Source organism: Gorilla gorilla, chromosome X (genome assembly GCF_029281585.2).
Source record: "Gorilla gorilla gorilla isolate KB3781 chromosome X, NHGRI_mGorGor1-v2.1_pri, whole genome shotgun sequence".
In the NCBI taxonomy this organism is placed as follows: domain Eukaryota; kingdom Metazoa; phylum Chordata; class Mammalia; order Primates; family Hominidae; genus Gorilla; species Gorilla gorilla.
The window spans coordinates 118,871,587-118,888,941 of NC_073247.2; the positions used below are offsets into that span (position 1 = coordinate 118,871,587).

The 17,355-nt window shown below is 34.8% G+C and overlaps 1 protein-coding gene across 11 annotated transcripts in view; it reads right to left on the reverse strand.

The window, feature by feature from the left end:
* Window positions 1–17,355, reverse strand: part of RBM41 (RNA binding motif protein 41) — a 67,480-nt gene that overhangs the window by 29,421 nt on the left and 20,704 nt on the right. For 10 of the 11 annotated variants that reach the window (XM_055377063.2, XM_055377062.2, XM_055377058.2 and 7 more), the window contains one exon: window positions 6,948–7,351. The exons of the other annotated variant lie outside the window; for it this stretch is intronic. In XM_055377063.2, coding sequence (XP_055233038.1) covers window positions 6,948–7,351 — 404 coding nt within the window. The remainder of the gene's footprint in view (window positions 1–6,947; window positions 7,352–17,355) is intronic. 11 annotated transcript variants of the gene reach the window in all.

Below are 17,355 nucleotides of genomic sequence, written 5' to 3' on the forward strand. Positions count from 1 at the left end.
TGTCTTTTCATATAAACTTAGAATCAGTTCCTAAATATCCACAAAATAACATGCTGGGATTTCATTGGGATTGTGTGGAATCTACAAATCAATTTGAGAAGAACTGATATCTTAACAATATTAAGTCTTTCAATCCAAGAACACAAAATGTCTGTGTGTTTATTTAGATCTTATTTAATTTTTCATCAGTTTTACACTTTTGTGCATATAGAACCTGTACATACTTTGTTAAATTTATACCTAAGTATTTCATTCTTTTTTGGTGCTATTGTAAATGGTGTTGTTTTTAATTTCAAATTCCAATTGTTCATTTCTGGTATAGAGGAAAGCAATTGACTTTTGTGGATAAACCTTGTAACCTCCAAGCTATACTAACCTACTAGTCCCAAGAGTTGTTTGTTAGTTTGTTTTTTGGCTGATTCTTTGGGATTTTCTACACAGACATACATGTTACTTGTGAACAAAGAGAGTTTTATTTTTTCCTTCCCAAACTGTATACTTTTAATTTCCTTCACTTGTTTTATTGCTGTAGCTAGTACTTCTAGTACAGTGTCAAAAAGAAGTGGGGAAAGGGGACATTTTTGCCTTATTTCTGATCAAAGGGGAAAGCATCCAGTTTCTGTTAAGTATAATGTTAGCTGTAGGGTGTTGTAGATATTCTTTATCAAGTTAAGGATGTTATAGTCTATTCCTAGTTTGCTGAGAGTTTTTATCATGAATCGATGTTAAGATATTTCAAATGTTTTTCTACATCAGTTGAAGTGACCATATGATTTTTCTTCTTTAGTCTATTGATGTGGCAGGTTATATTAATTGAATTTCAAATGTTGAACCTATGGTGGATATCTGGAATAAATCATACTTGATCATAGTATATAATTATTTTTATACATTATTGAATTTGATTACCTAACATTTTGATTTCTCAATCAATATTTCAATCAAATGTTTTGATTTTCCTAACATAGAGGATTTTTGCTTCTATACACGAGGGATACTGTCTGTAGTTTTTTGTCATTGTAATGTCTTTATCTGGTTTTGGTACTAAGCTAAGGCTGGTCTCATGAGTTAAGAAGTGTTCCCTCTGCTTCTGTTTTCTGAAAAAAGACTGTAAAAAATGAGTATTATTTTATATGCTTCCATTTTCACCCTTCTCTTAGCCATATCAATTGTACTTCTTTATATAATTTTTTTTTAGTAATTGCCTTAGAGTTTGCAATATACATTTACAACTGATCTAAGTCCACTCTCAGATAAAACTATACCACTTTATGGATAGTGCAAATACCTTATAACAAAGACAAATTTGTATTTATATATATACACTAATTCCTGCAACCTATTCCTTATAATATCACTGTTACTCATTTCACTTATCCATATACTATCATTATCCAACACATTCCTATTATTAATTTGAAAAGTTTTTTTCTAGATTGTTTTAAAATGAGAAAATAAAAGATTTCATTTTACCTTAATGCATTCTCCTATGCTCTTTCTTTCTTTATGCAGATCTGAGTTTCTGACCTATATAATTTTGCTTATCTCTGGAGAACTTTTTTCGAAAGCATTTTTTTTCCCCTACAAGGTGGGATTTACTGGTGAAAAAATTCCCTCAGTTTTGTTTGTCTGAGAAAGTCTTTATTATTTTTCCTTCACTTTTGAAGGATTTTTTTTTTTTTTGCTGGATAAATAATTCTAGGTGGGTGTTTTCTTTTTACTTTTGACACAAATATTTCACACTACTCTCTTGCTTGCACAGTTGCTGATGAGAAATGTAATTCTTACCTTTCTTTCTATATAGGTAAAGTGTTTATTTTCTCTGGCTGTTTTAAAAATCTTTTCTTTGTCTTTCTGTAGTTTGAACATGATATGCTTAGGTGTAGTTTTGGTATTTATCCTGCTTGGTGTTCTTGGAGCTTCCCAGATCTGTAGTTTGTTATCTGCTATTAATTTTGGAAAATTCTCATCCATTACTACTTCAAATATTTCTTCTCCTTCTTTTTCTCTTCTCCTTTTGGTATTCCAATAACATGTATGTTATACTCTGAAATCGTCCCATAGTTCTTGGATATTCTGTTCCTTTTTTTCAGTCTTTTTTTCCTTTGTATTTCAGCATGGGAAGTTTTTATTGCCATGTCTTCAACCTTACTGATTCCTTCCTTGGCTGTTTCCAACTTACTGATGAGCCTATCAAAGGCATTCTTCATTTGTTACAGTGTTTTTGATTTCTAGCAACTCCTTTTGATTCTTTCTTAGAGTTTCTCTCTGTTTAGATTAGCCATCTGGTCTTGCATGTTATCTACTTTTATTCATAGCCTACTTAGTATATTAATCGTGGTTATTTTAAATTCCATATCTGATAATTCCAAAACCTGAATTTGGTTCTCATGCTTGTTTTGCCTCTTCAGAATGTGTTTTTTTTTTTTTTAGCATACGTTATAATTTCTTTTGTTGAAAACTGGACATGATCTATCAAGTAATAGGAACTAATCCAAAGAGACCATTAGTATGAGGTTTTATGTTAATCTGGCCAGGAGTTGGGCTGTGCTTAATGTTTGATGTAGCTGTAGGTGTCAGAAGTTTCTGTTTCTTCTAGTGTCTTTTTGTCTCCCTTGTTTCCTTTGGATTTACAGAAAAAAAAAAAAAAAACAAAAAAAAACAAATCAAAACAAAACAGCAACAAAAAAACCTCCTTAAATAGAGTCTGATCCTTGCAGGTCTTTCAGCTATAATCCACGATTATTATACTGAAGCTCTGTTGATGTAGTAGCAAGGTGTGGAAGGGGAGGCATTCTCTAATCCTATGATGAAGTCTCAATCTTTTAGTGTGCCTGTGTCTCCAGCCTGTAACCTTCACAAGCATTTCACAGCTTTTTTTCTCTCTTAGATGAGACAGGAAGGCTAGAAGAGCCTGGAGTTGGATAAGGCTTTGGTAAAGTTGTTTTCCTTGCTGGGTAGCCCTTTACTAAGTAGAAAGTTCTAGATACACTTAAAAATGATAATGTTTCCTCTCTCCATGCCAGAAACAAGAGATTTTTTTTTCTTAGGTCTTTACCTTGAAACTTGTGGGGTTCCTCGAAGCAATCAAAACCTCTAAGACTGTGGGCCCCCAGTTTTGTCATTCCTACACTAGTCTATACTCTGACTCCAGCAATTTGTCAAAGTTACCACCTAAGTGTTTCTACCAGTTTATGGCTCCAGTGCCTTTTGCTCCTGATAAGCAAATCTGGGATGTGATTTTCTGTAACTGCCCGTTTCTTCAGATTTCAAGATTACAGTTTGCCCTGTGACTTAAATTTTCTGTTGTGTCTAAGAAAAGTCATTGATTTTTAGTTTGTTCAACTGTTTTTCTTATTGTAAGACAGGAGTGATGACTTCTAAGGACTTCACATGTTGAAGCTGAAACTAGAAATCTGCAACTAGCTATTTTTGTTCAAAATTATGTTTGTGAGTTTCATCCAAATTGATACCTATAATTCTATTTTATTCATTTTCTCTACTGTGTAGTATTCTATTTTATAAATATACCATGTTTTATCTATACTCCTGCTGATGAACAATGCCACAACAAGCATCATTATAACATCTCCTAATGTGGATGTCTAAGAGTTTCTCTAGGATAGATAATGAAGAGTGAGACTACTGACTTACAGTGTATGAAGATCTTCAATTTTACTAGACATTGCCATAATGTTCTTGGAAGTGGTTGTATTCATTTATATTCCCCTGGAGGTATATTAGAATTCTTATTGTTTTTCTTTTTTTTCTTTTTTTTTTTTTTTTTTTTTTGAGACAGTCTCGCTCTGTCACCCAGGCTGGAGTGCTGGAGTGCAGTGGCATGATCTCGGGTCACCGCAACCTCCACCTCCTGGGTTCAAGAGATTCTCATGCCTCAGCCTCCTGAGCAACTGCGATTACAAGTGTGTGCCATCAAACTCGGCTAATTTTTAGTATTTTTAGTAGAGACGGGGTTTCGCCACATTGGCCAGGCTGGTCTCGAACTCCTGACCTCAGGTGATCTGCCGGCCTCGGCCTCCCAAAGTGCTGAGGTTACATAGAGTTCTTATTGTTTCGTATGTTCACCAATACTTGGCATTGTCAGGCCTTTAAATATATGCCAGCATTCTAAGTACTAAATGTATATATCATAGTATAGATTTATTTTGCATTTTATTGATTACTAATGAGATTTCTTAAGTCTATAGGCCACTGGTGTTTTTGCCTCTGTGAACTGCCTGTTATGTCTGTTTTTATAAACACTTTTATTTTTATTGTGTTGTTTGTATTTTTCTTATTGATTTGTAGGGAAGGATCTCCTTAAAATGATTCAAAAAGCACAAACCATTGAATAAAATACTGATAATCTGATAACATTAAAATGAAAGACTTTTGCTCAACAAAAGACATCAGGAACAAAGTTAAAAGGTAAGTCATCCCCTGGGCGAAGATATTGGCTAAACAACAGAAAGGATTCATATGCAGAATTTTAAAATAATCCCTATAAATAAACATGAAAAAACAAACAATTAAATATTCAGCAAAGGAATGTAACAGGTAACTCACAGAAAGTTCCTGAAAGGCCAATAAATGTTAAGAATACATGCATAACCTTACTGGAAATCAGAAACATGCAAATTAAAACAATGAGATAACTTTTCAAGCTGATTAGGCTGGCAAAATAATACTCCAAAGTTTTGGCAAGAATGTGAAGAGGATCCCTGAAACCCTGTTACATTAGAAATTGAGATATACGTACCCTATATATCACAGTAATTCCACTCCCAGGTATATAACCTAGAATGATGATTCTTAAATTGTTACTCTCAGACCAGCAGGATCAGAATCTCTTGGGAACTTGTTGGAAATGCAAATTCTCAGGCCCCACTCCAGATCTACTGAGTCAAAATTTCTGGGGGTGGAGTCTAGCAATCTGTGTTTTAACAAGCCCCCCAGGCAATTCAGATGCACACTAACATTTGAGACACTGTAATAGAATGACACCTTCCCAACACTTTTGATTGAGATCTACAGGAAGAACTGCATTCTTCAATGTGGCCCCACACACATTATGTCACATATACACAAACACATATAAAAAAAAAGCTTTAAGAAACAGTAATTACCCTAACATACTGTAGGGAACACTTTTTGATATTTTCTATTCTATTCCATTTCATTAAAAAAATCCCATTGGTTGTAACCTACTAATTGTAATCTAAGTTTGAAAAACACTGTCCTAGAAAAAGTCTGGCATATGTGCAACAAGAGGTGTACGATAATACTTGTTGCAGAATTAACTGTAATAGCAAAATAACAGAAAGAACAAATCTTCAGGAAAGTGGATAAATATAACAAATGCTGGTCTATTTCTACAGTGGAATACTATATAGTTCCTTGTATCTTTAGAAATAAATTTCAAAAGCATTATGCATATCAAGTCAAAAAGGTTGTAGAATGATAGAGTATGTCATCTATATAGTTTTAAAACATATAAAACTATATGTTATTTGTGAATATACGGCTATGTAGTAAAAATATAAAAACGTGCACAGGAATTATAAATAGCAAATTCAGGATAGTGGTTACATCTGGAAAGGATAAAGGAGAAAGGGATTGGTGAGGAATATGTGGAAGTCTTCAGGAATATCTATAATGCTTTATTTTTTTTTAATTAAGCAAATATGGAAAATATTAGGAATTGATAATGATTAATAAAGGTTGGCTGGCTACACAGGTATTTGCTATATTATTCTATATAACTTTTGGTATATTAATATTTCATAACAAAAAGTAAATAAAAACAAAGCTACCCTTGAACTAATAGTATAAATACCCCTGAACTATTAGAAATTCAATCAGTCAAACAAACTGTTTTAATATCCCTCATCTAGAATGATTTTTTTTTAATTCAGAGACAGTCAAAAACTAACATAATAATTTTGGTTTTGTTTTTTAAATTAGACACAACAAAGTATATGCTCCAGGGGCTTGTGTTGTCTCTTTGAGTAATATAGTAATGAAGAGTTTTCCATTCCAGATGTAACATATAACATGAATGTGAAATAATGATTTGATCAATAAAATAAGAATTATCTACAACGTTATTTAGTTACATATTGGACAATTTTTTTTGAGACGAAGTCTCGGTTTGTTGCCCAGGCTGGATTTTGCAGTGGCATGATCTCGGCTCACTGCAACCTCCACCTCCCAGGTTCAAGCGATTCTCCTGCCTCAGCCTCCTGAGTAGCTGGGCTTACAGGCACACACCACCGCGCCCGGCTAATTTTTGTATTTTTAGTAGAGATGGGGTTTCACCATGTTGGTCAGGCTGGTCTCGAACTCCTGACCTCATGATCCGCCTGCCTCAGCCTCCCAAAGTGCTCGGATTACAGGCATGAGCCACCACACCTGGCCTTGTTGGACAATTTCTTAAAGCTTATAGGACCTTTTCACTTTGCTGCTTTGCCAACAGCAATTTAAGTCATATGTCATATGACAGCCAGGTAGAGCATTCTGAAGAGAAGACTCATGTGGTAGCATATACCCAACTCACGACCAGCCAGTCAATTATTGGCTAATTCCAGAGGCACCATGGCTACCAGCTATGGTGGTCCTATGAACACTATTTGATTATTACACCGTAGGAAATTGGATGTTACTCTTCCTTCAATTCGGGGCTTCTAATGGGTATGGACTAGAGTCTTATCAAGATTTCTTTAAAACGCTAAGGGTAGTTCAGGACCTTAGCAAACAAGAACCTTATAGGAAATATGCTACTTATATAGTATGCAGAGAATGAATAGTCAAGGTCAAGGACAAACACAATCACTGTGCCTATATCATGATTCTTTGGTATAATCAAAGCTAATTTAAAAGTATTACTTTAGGTAGAGGTAAATAAAAGCGAAATCAACCCAGGTTGTTTTACTTGGTTTGGCCTATACCTTGTTTGGTTCCCCTGGATTATATGAAGAAAACATAGGAATTTTTCGGATCTCTTCCTCTGACAAACGATTTCTCTGGATTTCATCTTCTGGGACAAATTCTATTGGCTGCGTCAGCTTCTTAGGCCCAGTCCAACACTGCTCAGGTGAAAAATCAATAACATTTGCCACATGAAGACTGGGGCCTTTACCCTGTGCTGCCTGTTTTCCCTTGTCCTGGAGTAATGATGGGCTCTCAGCTGTGCCACTATCACCCACTGATGTAGCTGAGACCAGTGAGTGGGAAGCAAAGGGTTCACCTCTCATAAGTTGAAACTCTTCAAGACGTTTTTTCATTATCATCTCTTGGTAAAAACTTTCCAGGTTGTTCATGGGATCACCTTTGTTCTTCTTTTGGGGTTCATCTGGATCAAGACAAAGAGATAGGGAAGTTCTACAAAGCCTACCAATACAACCTTTGACAAATTAATAAAAATTAAATCCTGGACCTCAGATAAAGAAACACTGCTGGGGCAGGTCTTTACAACCTGTGACAAATGACAATGGTAAATAGTTATCTTATTATAGTATATTTCAAGCAGAACTATAGGCCAGAACTATGGTGAGGCAAGTGAGGCACCTAGAGTCATGCAAATATATGCACCTCTAATTGATAAGGACATTTAAAAACATATAAGCAATATAGCATTATACTTCACAAAATTAATAATTCCTTAGTATCATCTAATACCAATGTTATGTTCAAATTGTCCTGATTCCATCTAAGATTTTTTTTATACTTGTTTATTCAATTCAAAATCTAAACTAGCCTTTGGCTGTTATATCTCTTAAGATACTTTTATTCTAAAACAGTGCCTCGTCTCTCCCACCCCTCTATTTCATTTTCTCACTCATCCATTGATTAAATAAACTACATTTGTTCTATGAACAGATAAATTTGATTAATCATTTTCTGATGGTGTTGTTTAACTTGTTCCTTAATCCCTTCTATTTCTTGGCAGATAATCCATAACTATGCTACCTAATATAGTAGCCACTGGTCACATGTGTCTATTTAAATAAATTTTTAAATATCAGTTCCTCAGTTGAACTTAACAAATTTAAAGTGTTCGACAGTCACATGTGGCTAGTGGATACCATATTGGACAGAACAGATAAAAACTATTACATCATTTTATAAAGTTGCATTGGACAGTGCTGATCCAGAGGTTTGATTAGGTTCAGGTTCAATATTTTTAGGAAAGAATCCTTTATAGACAGATATGTACTTCCTATTGTATCATGTCATAAGACACATAACGTTTGGTGGTCCTATTTTTAGTGATACTGAAATTGATCAGTGGATTGAGGTGGTAGATGGTATTAGTCTCATCCCTCCATTATTAAATTTTCCCATTCACCTTCCACCTAATGGGTTTTTTACATCCATTGATGACCATTGCCTAGTCTATTAATTTATTAAGAGTTTCAAATCATGGCTTTCCTAATTCTTTCTTTTACGCTTATTATCTATAATTCTAAAATGAACTTACCATCATCAACTATGTGGTTTCCCTAAAAATGTAGATCATATGGGAATGGCAGGATAAATGCTTGATTCTTTGCCATTATTTACCAATTATGAGAGTAAGAGTTGACACCTTAGAAATGTCTAATGGAGGCCGGGCGTGGTGGCTCATGCCTGCAATCCCAGCACTTTGGGAGGCCGAGGCGGGCGGATCACAAGGTCAGGACTTTGAGACCAGCCTGGCCAATATGGTAAAACCCCATCTCTACTAAAAATACAAAAATTAGCCGGGCATGGTGGCGGGCGCCTGTAGTCCCAGTTACTCGGGAGGCTGAGGCAGGAGAATTGCTTGAACCTGGGAAGCGGAGGTTGCAGTGAGCCGAGATCGCGCCACTGCACTCCAGCCTGGGCGACAGAGTGAGACTCCATCTCAAAACAAAAAAAATGTCCAATGGTGACCAATGGTTATTTTTAGTATAATAATGAAATCGTGTATTTTCATATACTTTATCTGTGTCAATTAAACATACTCATTATTCTTTTTAGTGGCCAAATTATCCCACTTAAGACCAGTGGGAGCCCCTTCAAATCAGCTCCTGTATTGCTTCTCGGCTTTCTGGCACAGCCAAATATCCTAAGCTCATCTTGCATACCTCCTAACTCAAACCTGGAATATTTTTGTAGGGACCCTTGGTTCCTTTTAGTAGGAAGTGGTATTTAGAAACCAAAGTGTGTTGCTGGTGTGTGCAGAAGCAACTTCCAAGTTGTTGTTTCCAGGCCTTTTCAGTGGACAAAAGCTAGGACATTTTTTTTAAAATGATCCACTAGAATGGTTTTATTTTATTTTATTTATTATTTTTTAAAATTTTACTTTAAGTTCTGGGATACATGTGCTGAATATGCAGTTTTGTTACATAGGTATACATGTGCCATGGTGGTTTGCTGCACCTATCAACCCATTATCTAAGTTTTAAGCCCCACATGCATTAGGTATTTGTCCTAATGCTCTCCCTCCCCTTTCCCTCCACCCCCCGAAAGGCCCCAGTGTGTGATGTTCCCCTCCCTGTGTCCATGTGTTCTCATTGTTCAACTCCCACTTATGAGTGAGAACATGCGGTGTTTGGTTTTCTGTTCTTGTGTTAGTTTGTTGAGCAAGAGGGACATTTTTAAAGAGAAAAGTAAACCATGAGTTTATATTGGTATTTCCAACTCAAATTTAAGATAACAAGATTTTTACTTAAACTCCTTTATTTTAGAGTGTATCTCCTCTCATATGCTTAAAATAATATTAGCAAAATTATTCATTAGCTTCTTCCTACAATATACTTACAGAATTTTAAAATGTCAATAACAATACTATCACCAATAAAACTGCTGAATATAGTTTTATATTTCTTTGCAGTTACTTTTGCCCTTAGAATATGGGTCCCATTGGAAATATACAAATGTTTTAAAGTCACTATAAGTAACTGTTTTGTTTTCCAATTGTGTGTTTATGCTACTAACTTTATTTATCATTAGGCTCATTTGCTTCAGGTTGTTTTTGAATTTTAGGGATTGAATTTTACCTTTTTGATTAAACTTTTAAATGATGCAAAATATTTACATGGATCTAAAGTGAAACTGTTATACAGTATCTTCACAGAAGTCTCACTTCCATCTCTGTCCCCTTTATCCCATTCCCTTCCTTCCCCATAAATAATAATTTTTATTAGGTTTTGGCTTATGGTTCCATTGTTTCCTTTTTGAAAATATAAGCAAATAGGCATATATACACATACACATAATTCATTAGTTATACCTCTCTCCTACATAAAAAGTAACTTACTATAAGCACTGTTCTACAATTTACTTTTTTGCACTTAACAATATGTCCTGGAGATAGTTCCATATTAATGTGTAGAGCTCTTCTCATTCCTTCGTAAAGCTGCACAGTACTCCATTGTGTGGATGTACCATAGTTTATTTAACTATTCCCCTCCTGATACACGTTGGTCTTATATCCAGTCTCATACTGTTATGAATAATGTCCTGATAAACAGCTTTGTGCATACAGGATTTGGTATTTTTCAAGTATATGTTTAAAATAGATTCCCTGAAGTGAAACTGCTGAGACAAAGGGCAAATATGTATGTAATTTTTCTATGTATTGTTAAATTTCATGCTGTAGGAGTTATACTATTCTATATTTCCACCAGCAAGGCATAGGAGTAGTTATGTAAGTATTTCCTAAGACACAAAAAGCACTAACCATTAAGGAAAAGATTGATAAATTCAACTACATTAAAATTAAGAACTTCTGTTCATCAAAATATCATAAAGAGATGGACCAAAAAAAAAAAAACCCACAGGATAGGAAAAGATATTTGCTACACAAAGAATTATCAGAGAACTTAAAACTAAAATACATGAATAACTCCTACAAATCAATAAGAAAAAGATGAACAACCATTAGGAAAATGGGCAAAATACTGAAGAGATACCTTACAAAAGAGGAAATACACATAGCTAATAAATATATGTGGGCCAGGCGTGGTGGCTCATGCCTGTAATCCCAGCACTTGGGAGGCTGAGGCAGGAGGAAAGTTCCTTGAGCCCAGGAGTTCAAGACCAGCCTGGGCAACATGGTGATACTCTGTCTCTAAATTAAAAAAAAATAAGGAAATAAATATATACAAAAGTGCTCAGCCACATTAGAATTCAGGGAAATGCAAATTAGGAAGGGTATAAGATACTAATAGAAAACCAACATATTGGCAAAAATTAAAAAGAATGCCAACATTACATGTCAGTGAAGTTGTAGAGCAACTGGTACCCTCACATATTGCTAGTGGGAATGTGTATACACAGTGCAAATCAACATGACATCATCTACTAATGTTGAAGATATGCTCAACATACAACCCATCAATTCTACTCCCACATATATACCTTAGAAAAATGTAGGCATATATGCACCAGGACACGATAATAAGAATTTTCAGATCATTGCTATTTATAATTGCCCAGAGTTAGCAAAAATACAAATGTTCATCTAAGAAGAATTAATTATAAAATTCTGGTACGTTTATATGATGAAATACTATCATCCAAAGAAAGTGAACAAATTTCAGCTACGTATGTCCAAGTGGATGAATAGATTAATAAATACACTAAAAAATAATTAAGGATGCATCAATAAATAAGGATTCCTCCCTTTGTAGAGCTAAGTGAATTACATGGCATGTTAGAAGGTAGGAGTGCTATAAAAAAGAAAAAAAAATACAAGATAAGATTGGAAGAGCTATGGGGTGGTTGTAATTTTTAATGTTGGTCTGGATAGGTCTCATTGAGAAGGTGCTATTTGAGTGAAGACCTGAAAAAAGCAAGGGTATCTATCATACTGATATTAGAGTGAGGTCTCAAGGTAGGAGTATGTCTCAAAAAACTAAAAAAGACTGAAATCATATAAAGTATGTTCTGTAACCACAATGGACACACATTAGTGATCCACTACTGTAAGAAACGGGAAAACACAAATATCTGGAAATTGAACAACTAACTTCTAAATAACCCATGGGTCAAATAACTCATAAAGGAAATTTAAAAATATTTTGACCTCAATGAAAATGAAAACACAACATATCAAAATTTATGGATGCAGCTAAAACAATGCTGCATCCATATGACAGACAGTTAAAGCTTTAAATGCCCTGTATTGGAAAAGAAGAATGGTTTCAAATTTAAAACCTGAGCTTCCAAGTTAGGAAACTAGAAAAAGAGTCAACTAAACAGAAAGCAAGTAGAAGGAAGAAAACAATAAATATTAAGAAATAAATCAACGCAATAGAAAATGGAAAAATAGAGAAAAATCAACAAAACCAAAAGCTGGTTCTTTGAAAAGTTTAACAAATGACAAACCTTTACCTAGACTGAACAAGAAAGTAAGAGAGAAGACAAAAATGACTAAAATCAATAATTAAAGAGGAAGCATCACTACTAACTTTAGGGAATGAAAAACAATTATTTAGGAATATTATAAATAACTTTAGGCCAACAAATTAGGAAACCTAGATAAATGGAAAAATTCATAGAAAGATACAAATTACCAAAGCAGTCTCAAAGAAAAAACGAATAACAAGAGGGTGTATTAGTACTCAATAAACAACCCACAAAGAAAAACCCAGGTCCAAATGGCTTCATTGGTAAATTCTATCAAATACTTAAAGAAACAATACCAATCCTGCAGAAACACTTCAGAAAAGGGAAGAGAAGGAAATACTTTCCAATTCATTCTATGATATCAGTATTACACTGATAACAAAACTAAACAAAGATATTACAAGAAAACCACAGACCAATATTCCTCATGAATATAGATGCAAAAATACCTAATAAAATATTAGCAAGCCTCATCCAGCAACATACAAAAGAATCACACACACATAAGTGGGATTTATCCCAGAAATGAAAGATTGGTGTAACATCTAAAAATCAATAGATTAAATCTTAAATCACATGATCATCACAGTAGGTGCAGAAAAAGCATTAAACAAAATCCAATACCCATTTATAATTTTTTAAAAGCTCAATTAACTGACACTAGAAGGGAGCATCTTCAACCTGCTTATGGTAGGCTGAATAATGGCCCCCCAAAGATGTCCACATCCTAATCCCTGGAATCTGTGAAAATGTTAAATTATACTGCAGAGGGGAATTTGCAAATGTGATCATGTTAAGGTTGAGATAGGAAGATGATTCTGGATTATGCAGGTGGGACCAATGCAATCATAAGGGTCCTTATCAGAAGGAAGCAAGAAGGTCAGAGACAGAATGGGAGATGTGATGATGTATGCAGAGGATAATGTGAGGAAGAGGTCAAGAGCCAAGGCATGCAGGTAACCTCTAGAATCTGGACAAGGCTCAACCAGAACCTCTAAAAGAAATGCAGTCCTGTTGACATCTTAAGATTTCTGACCTTTAGAACTATAAGGGCAGAAATTTATATTGTTTAAGCCACTAAATATATGGTAATTAGTTACATACTAATTACCTTTCTTTTCATAGGAAAGTAATATACTGCCAAAGAGCATGTGCAGAAAACCCAGAGCTAAGATCATACTTAATGGTTAAAAACTGAATACTTTTCCCCTAAGACTGGGAACAAGGTAAGGATGTTAGCTCTCATCACTTCCATTCAACATTGTACTGAAGGTTCCAGATAGTATAAGGAGGCAAAAAAAAAAAAAAAAAATCCTCCAAAATGGAAAGAAAGAAGTGTCTTTATTCACAGGAAATAGGATTGTCTATGTAGAAAACTCTAAGGTATCCATAATAAAACTTTTAGAATAAAAGAGTTTAGTCACAGGATACAAATTAATATAGAAAAATCAACTTTAGGCCAGGCACAGTGGCTCATGCCTGTAATCCCACCACTATGTGAGGCTGAAGAGGGAGGATCACCTGAGGTCAGGAGTTTGAGAACAGCCTGGCCAATATGGTGAAACTCTGTCTCTACTAAAAATACAAAAATTAGCCAGGCGTGGTGGCACATGCCTGTAATCCCAGCTACTCAGGAGGTTGAGGCAGGAGAATCGCTTGAACCTAGGTGGCGGAGGTTGCAGTGAGCCGAGATAGTGCCACTGCACTCCAGCCTGGGTGACAAAGCAAGACTCCATCTAAAAAAAAAAAAAAGAAAAAAGAAATATCAACTCAATTTCTATATAATTGCATGCAACAATTGGAAAATGAAATGTGAAAACAATTCTATTCACAAGAACATGAAAATCATTAAAATGCTTAGAAATAAATTCGAAAGGCTGGGTGTGGTGGCTCATACCTGTAATCCCAGTGCTTTGAGAGGATGATGTGGGAGGGTCACTTGAGGCCAGGAGTTTGAGACCAGCCTGGGCAACACAGTGAGACCCCATCTCTAAACAAAATTTTAAAAACAATTAGCCAAGCATGGTGGCATGCACCTGTAGTCCTAGCTATTCAGGAGGCTGAGGCAAAAGGATCCCTTGAGCTCAGGAGTTGGAGGCTGCAGTGAGCTATGATTGTGTCACTGCACTCCAGCCTGGAATACAGAACAAGACCCGGTCTCTAAAAAATAATAAATAAATTCAATAAAGAAAGCATAAGATTAACTTTGATAAAATAAATGTAACTTAAAAACTACAAAACAATGCTGAAATAAATTGTAGAAGATCTAAACAAAGGAAGAGACATTCTATTTTCTTGTATTAAAAGATTAATGATTAAAGATCAGTTTTCTCCAAATTGAATTATAGATTCAACTCAATCCTTATTAAATTCCAGCAGGCTTATTTTTCTTAAAATATTGGCAAGCTGTTTCTAAAATTTACATGGAAATACAAAGCACCTAGAATAGAAAAGAGTGATTTTAAAAAAGAGAAACAAAGTTGGAGGAGTCATACTACCCAATTTCAAAACTTACTATAAAGGTACAGTAAAAAGATTTAGAGTATAAGGATAGGCATATAGATCAATGGAACCAAGTTGAGTGTCCAGAAATAAAGCCTTACATTTATGGTCAATTGATTTTTCCACAAAGGTGCCAAGACAATGGGAAAAATAACATCCTTTAAATAGTGCTGGAACAACTGGACATCCATATACAAAAATATGAACTTGGACCCTTTACTTCACACATAAAAATCAACTCAAATGTATAATATATCTAGATGTAAAATCTAAGACTATAAGTATTCCAGAAAAAAAAATAGAATATCTTTCTGACCTTGAGTTCAGCAATGATTTCTTAGATATGACACCAAAAGCACAAGCTATAAAATAATGAATTGAACTTCGTTAAAATTAAAAACTTCTGTGCTTCAAAAGACACCATTAAGAAAATAAAGACAAGCTACAGACTAGAAGAAAACATTTGCAAATCATATATATACCTTATAAAGGACTTGTATTCAGAATAAAGAATTCTTATACTCAGAAACAACCCAATCAAAAAATGGGCAAAAGACTTGAATAGACATTTCACCAAAAAAGACATATTGATGGCTAATGAGCAGATGAAAAAGTATTCAAGATCATTTGTTATTACAGAAATTCAAAATAAAACTACAATGAGCTATCAGTACACACACCGAAATGGCTGTAATAAAAGACAGGTAATAACAAGTATTGGCAAGGATGCAGAGAAATAAGAACTCATACATTGCTGATGAGACAGTAAAATGATACAACCACATTAGGAAATAGTCAATTCCTCAAATTGGTTATACACGGAATTACTGTAGGACACAGAAATTCTACTCATTCAAGAGAAATGAAAACATGTTCATACAAATGTTCACGGCAACATTATTGATAATAGCTAAAAGTGGAAACAACATAAATGTCATCAAGTGGTGAAAAGATTAAACAGTGTGGTGTATCTATTGACATGGTTTGGCTCTGTGTCCCCACCCAAATCTCATCTGGAATTGTAATCCCCATAATCCCCACGTGTCAAGGGAGGGACTTAGTGGGACGTGACTGGATCATGGGGGCGGTTTCCCCTATGCAGTTCTTGTGATAGTGAGTTCATTCTCACAACATCGGATGGTTTTATACATGTTTGACAGTTCCTCCTTCACACACACACTCTCTCCTGCCACCTTGTGAAGAAGGTGTCTGCTTCCCCTTCTGCTATGATCTTAAGTTTCCTGAGGCCTCCTCAGCCACGCAGAACTGTGAGTCAATTAAACCTCTTTCCTTTAAAAATTATCCAGTCTCCAGTATTTCTTTATGGCAGTCTGAGAACAGACTAATAAAGCTGTAAAATAAAAAAACTAGCTATATAAAGGAACAAATTGCTGATACATGCCACAACATGGAGAACCTCAAAAACATTATGGTTCCTGAAAGAAGCCAGATTCAAAAGACCACGTATTGTAAGATTCCATTCATTATGAAATATCTAGAAAAGACAAATTTACGGAAACAAAGGCTTGGGGTGTATGTGGGAGTCATTTACTGCCAATGAGCCCTAGGGAATTTTGCCCTGGGTGATGGAAATGTCCTAAAATTGGACTCTGGATTTGATAGCACAATTCTATAAATTTACTAAAAATCACTGAATTGAACACTTACAATAGGTGGATTTTATCATGTATAAATTATATACCTCAATAAAGCAGTTTAAAAATAAACAAATTATTCAGAATCACAAAAGGTGAGAAGAAATAGAAAACAGAAAATGTACTGAAAGTCATTAAAGGATAATTAAATTAATGGAAAGGTACCATGTTCACATTTGAAGATTTGAAGACTCATAGATATGTCAATTGACCTCAGTTGACTTAAATGCTCGATGGAATCCCAATCAAAATCATATAAAGGTATGTGTGCATGTGTAACTTCATAGATTTTCAAATTTACATGGAAAGGCAAAGTGTCAAAAGTAGACAAAACACTTTTGAAGAAAAACAAGTTGGAAAGAATTATTCTCCAGATACTAAAACATCATAAAGCTAGACTGTATGATATTGATTCTAAAATAGCCAAAAAGACCAAAGGAACAAAAGAGAGAATCAAAAAAAAAATTCATTCATATATGAACACCTGATATATGACAGAATATCCATCCATATATGAACACCTGATATTGCAACACAATAACAGTCTAGACATTTTCAATATTTGGTGTTAGAAGGCTATCTACATGAGGGAAAAAAGGAACTGGAACCCTACTTTATATCATATACATAAATCAATTGCAGGTGGATTAAAGACTTAAATGTGAAAGGCAAAAAACATAAAGCTTTTAGAATAAAGAACAGTATCAGGCCCAGGCGCGGTGGCTCATGCCTGTAATCCCAGCACTTTGGGAGGCCAAGGAGGGCAGATCACCAGAAGTCAGGAGTTCGAGACCAGCCTGGCCAACGTGGTAAAACCCCACCT